This window comes from Amborella trichopoda, chromosome 2 (genome assembly GCF_054954075.1).
Source record: "Amborella trichopoda isolate Santa Cruz 75 chromosome 2, AtrichopodaSantaCruz75HAP2 v2.0, whole genome shotgun sequence".
Classification (NCBI taxonomy): Eukaryota; Viridiplantae; Streptophyta; class Magnoliopsida; order Amborellales; family Amborellaceae; genus Amborella; species Amborella trichopoda.
The window spans coordinates 66,120,320-66,125,425 of NC_142337.1; the positions used below are offsets into that span (position 1 = coordinate 66,120,320).

A 5,106-nucleotide genomic window follows, 5' to 3' on the forward strand; every position below is an offset into this window, starting at 1 on the left:
GGATTACAAAAAATTTGATCATGGATTACAAAAAATTCGATCATAGATTACATAAAATTCGATCATGGATTACATAAAATTCGATCATGGATTACAAAAAAAAAAAAAAAAAACATAAAAAAACAAAAAATTCGATCGTGGATTACAAGAACAGAAAAAAACAATTCGATCATGGATTACAAAAAATTCAATCATGGGTTACAAAAAAAAAACAAAAAACAAAAAATTCGATCATGGATTACAAGTAAAAAAAACAAACATTTCGATCATGGATTACAAAAAAGTCGATCATGGATTACAGAAAATTCTATCATGGATTACAAAAAATTCGATCATGGATTACATAAAATTCGATCATGGATTACAAAAAAAAAAAACAAAAAAAAACAAAAAATTCGATCGTGGACTACAAAAAAAGAAAAAAACAATTACATCATGGATAACAAAAAATTCAATCATAGATTACAAAAAACTCTATCATGGGTTACATAAAAAACAAAAAACAAAAAATTCGATCATGGATTACAAAAAAAAACAAACATTTCGATCATGGATTACAAAACATTCGATCATGGATTACAAAAAATTCTATCATGGGTTACAAAAATAAAAAATAAAAAATAAAATTCGATCATGGATTACAAGAAAAAAAAAAAAAAAACAAACATTTCGATCATGGATTACAAAAAATTCGATCATGGATTACAAAAAATTCTATCATGGGCTACAAAAAAAAAAAAAAAAAATTTGTTCTTCACAGAGTCGTTTTACATAAGCGATTTTAACTCAAAAATTCACCTCTAAGTGAATAAATTACATCCAATTGAGTATATTTTCTAATAAACAACAATATAAGGAATCAAAACCCTAAACTTTTAACACATTATTTCTAATATATCATAAAAACAAAATCAAAAGGCGGAAAAAAAAAAAAAAAAACAGTGGAATTTGGTTCCGCAGACATCTCACTGTTCATATCAAATTTCTTGCTGTAATTGACCAGATTACGTAAAATTGAAAATTTTAAATCATACTAGACACAATAAAGATTAAAAACCCTAATTATTGAACTCATTATGTTCAAAATATGCCTTTAAATAAATCAAATGGCGGAAAAAAAAAAAAACCCAAAGTTCTTACCTGTTTTTGTGAACCGAAGCCTTCAATCTCCAAAAAACTCTGTTTTTCTCAACGATTATCACAAATTAGTAACAAAATATTTTGATTCACAGCTTTAAGATCAAAATCCCTACAAATTTTGAAAGATTCATGCCCTATTTGGCATGAAATTTCAGAAAAGGCGGAAACCCTAAACCCCGAATTTTTCGTGATCCAAAAACAACCAATTTTTCCACCATTTAATCCTTGAAAAAGCTGAATAAAGCTGTTTACAGCCTGCAAATCAGATCACATGCCAAAAAAAACAAGAAAAATAATCAAAAAATGATAAATTTCAAAAAATCCGTGAAGAACACTGTGCAACCCGTGTTCTTCACGGACTCGCCGATTCCGCACAGTGAATCGGCGAGTCACTGTGCGGAATCGTCCGGTTCTCTCTAGAAGCGGACGATTTCCGATTTTTAAACCGATCCGGTCCCTTTTCGTGAATTCCGAGTCGAACCGGGCGAGTCCGGTTCGACTCGGCGTTTTTTAAAACGCTGGATCGAACACAAGTTCTTCAAGAAGCAAATTTTGAAGCCAAAATCAACCCCATATATATATATATATATATATATATATATATATATATATATATATATATATATATAAAACAAATTAAAACATGATATGGTAACCAATTTGATTATGATTCAAAACCCTCAACTTTTATCAATAATTAGGGTTCTTCGAGCAGCTCGAACACAAGTTCTTCGAGCAAATTTTCGGGCCAAAATCATCCCGCTATATCTTGTTTATTGAACAAATTGAAACAGGGATATGGTAATCAGTTTGATAATGATTCAAAAATTATAAATTTAATCAATAATCGTTATCTATTGATGAAATGGCAAATATTTCAAAAGGATAGAAAATCTGCCACTTCAATCCACAAGAACTACTATTATTTTTTATCTTTTATTCAAATTTTGTTGTTTTATAGACAATCAATAAAGGTTTACAACACTAAATCACCAAAAAGACAACAAATGGCATGGAAATCGAATAAAAAAAAAAGCAAGAAAATTTTATTCACAGGTCGTGCTGCAAATAACAAGCTCTATTTCAAAAAATAGGCGTTATTTCGTTATGGACGTTTTTTGCCAAAAAAACATCATTTTAACAGAAAATCGATTCGATTAGATCAAAACTGACCGATTCGACATAAATACGGCCGGTTCAACCCCTAACCGATCGGTTTTTGTCACGCCCCAAGAATTTACAATATTGATATTCCTGAGATGTGACAGTCAGATCATATATACATCTCATTGATAGGACAAATTTACAGTGGCGAATTCTTACAAAGTAACAAAAAAAAGTTTAAGCACAACTACAGTATCTTCCAAAGTTGATCCTGACGAGCACTCAAAATGAAACCGCAGTTATCCTGAAAAATTGTTTACCATAATTTGATGAGTTTGGCTACTCCGTAAGTGATCATCATAATTCGAAAAATCATCATGACTGAAAGATATCAATATTTTCAAAAAGGAGATCTATTAACAGAAACACATTAACAATTTCACTTTTAAAAAAAAATGCATAATTAAGTATACTTTGAATAATTGAAATGAGTATAACATTTTAACGGCAATGCATAATTCAAAGGATTTCATAAATTACCATACTGGCGTCCCATGTAGTCACCTATATACCCCATCAGCATCCTGATGGGTCAACTTAATTCCTATCGGCATCCCGGATAGGTCCACTTAATCCTTGCAAACCCACTTATACCTCACCGGTGTACCGGATGAGTCCACTTAATCCCTACCGGTGTCCCAGATAGGTCCACTTATACCTCACCGACGAACCGGATGAGTCCACTTGCATACTTAAAGTATTTCTAAATCTCTTTAAACATTCGAAAGCAGCAATATCATGTACTCAACATATCACTGAAATTATTGATATGAATTTCACTGAAACCATTGATAACAATCACTTTCAATAACATTTCTAAAATAACCAGTCAAATATTTTGGGCTCAAATGAAGAAAGGTAGCAGTTCATAAAGACATTCTAGCATAATTGCCAATCTAATATGGATAGAAAAACTCTTATAGAAATTCACAAATACAGAATTAGCACAATTTATGGGATGTCAATTCGCAAATGAATATTTCACAGACAATGCTATAATCAAATGCAAAAATATCAGTTTTCAACTAATAAGGCAGTCACTTGCACATGAAATTTACAATGTCTAAATATTCAAAAACAGTAGAAAGAAATCTCACAATTTTACTAAAAGTAGAAATATCACATTTATTTTTAATAATTTTACAGTATCTAAAAGTTTCTAACAATGGACAAGAAAAATAAATAAATTTATTTCTAAGAATTTACAGCATTTAAAATAGATAAAATGTCACCATTTTTACTAAAAAGATTATTCTTCGAAATAATGAGGTCGCGTGCGCATAAAATTTATCGCACCTAAAATTCATGATAATAAGCATAATTAATTATTTCATTTTATTTTTAAAAAGAATGGATTATTTTTTGGGACAATGAGGCCACTTACCTAAAATATTTGAGAGGGAGCTTCTGATAAAAATTCGGCTAAAGAGAGAAAGAATTCACTGCTTTTCGACTAGAGAGACAGAGATCTCAAAATTTTCTAGGGTGGGAGTCCTCACCTCTCCTATTTAAATTCTTAAAACACCTTATTATATTATTTTATTAAGTAACAATTGTATTACTCCTGAAATGTTAAAACCCCACGTCAACTAAAAGACGTGGTAAAGGTAAGGAAAAGCTTAAACCAAAAGCTTCTGAAAATAGTGATGGTCTCTAAGGACCATGATGCTCATATGGACCATCTCTTATTAAAAGTTTCTTTTCTCTCTCTTTCTTTCTTTCTTTCTCTTTTTTTTTTTTTTTTTTTTTGGTTTTTTTTTTTGAGAAATTTTAGGATTATTATAGTTTTGGACTTGATGTTTTCGAGAGATGGGTCTAAGTACCGGTACCCCTAAACTAGCCCTAACTAAAGTTAGAACCCTGGCGGTTCTGATCTAACTGATCAGTTTTGCCAACAATGGTGTATACCCTTAAAAGTCCTCAACATTTTTGAACATATAGATACCTTTGCATCATAATACAAAATTTATTTATCATTTAGAATGACAGAATAGATATTTCTATAATAAAATAGTGGAATTCTATTAGTAGTTAAAAAAACAATTATTACATCTTGTGGGTGATGTCACACACCATGTCGGTGATATCATTATCCACTATTATTAATAAATATTGTTCTTTCTATTAAGAATTTCTACTTTACCCTTACTTAATTACTTAAAATACCCCTAGACTAAAAGTTACTACACCATAGGATAAGGGTATCTAAGTGTCAAAAAATGTTGATCTTTTCTGATAAGAGGGTCGCTTAACCTAAGAAGTAGACTACTATACTGAGGACCGGTTGGGCTAGGAAGTCAAAATCATGGGATTGGTTCGTTCTCCAAACGTAATTACACACATGTCCTACCCACTACGTAGTGATGCCTCTACCTGATCTTCAGCCGTGGGACGAACTCAATTGAAAGACTTTTCGAGAAAAAGAAGTTCAAGAGGCATCCTCCATTCATATCGATTTTGGTCTTTCCGCACCATATTTAGATATGCCCTTCTTCGATCTGGAGTTCCCAACAAATCCTTGACTCCTCGAATACAATGGGATTTCACACATGGCAAATCTTTCACTCTACCTCCTCTTATTAACACCATAGAATGTTCCTACGAATTATGACCTTCGCCCGGAATGTGAGCAAATATATCATGTCGATTGCTCAATCGTACTTTGGTTATCTTACGTGGAGCTGAATTAGGTTTTTTCGGTGTTATTGTCGAAACACATGGGCATACTCCTTGCTTCTGGGGACATTGATCCAAAGCACGAGTACGGTCTGTGCTCCATTTCTCTTCTCTACCCTTATTCAT

At 31.6% G+C, this 5,106-nt stretch overlaps 1 protein-coding gene across 1 annotated transcript; it reads right to left on the minus strand.

The window, feature by feature from the left end:
* Window positions 1-4,714: 4,714 nt before the first annotated feature.
* On the minus strand, window positions 4,715-5,106 carry LOC110006903 (small ribosomal subunit protein uS12m). The gene is given in 2 exon segments (XM_020664864.2): window positions 4,715-4,788; window positions 4,791-5,106. Coding segments are annotated over 2 exon segments (354 nt in total). The 3' UTR covers window positions 4,715-4,750.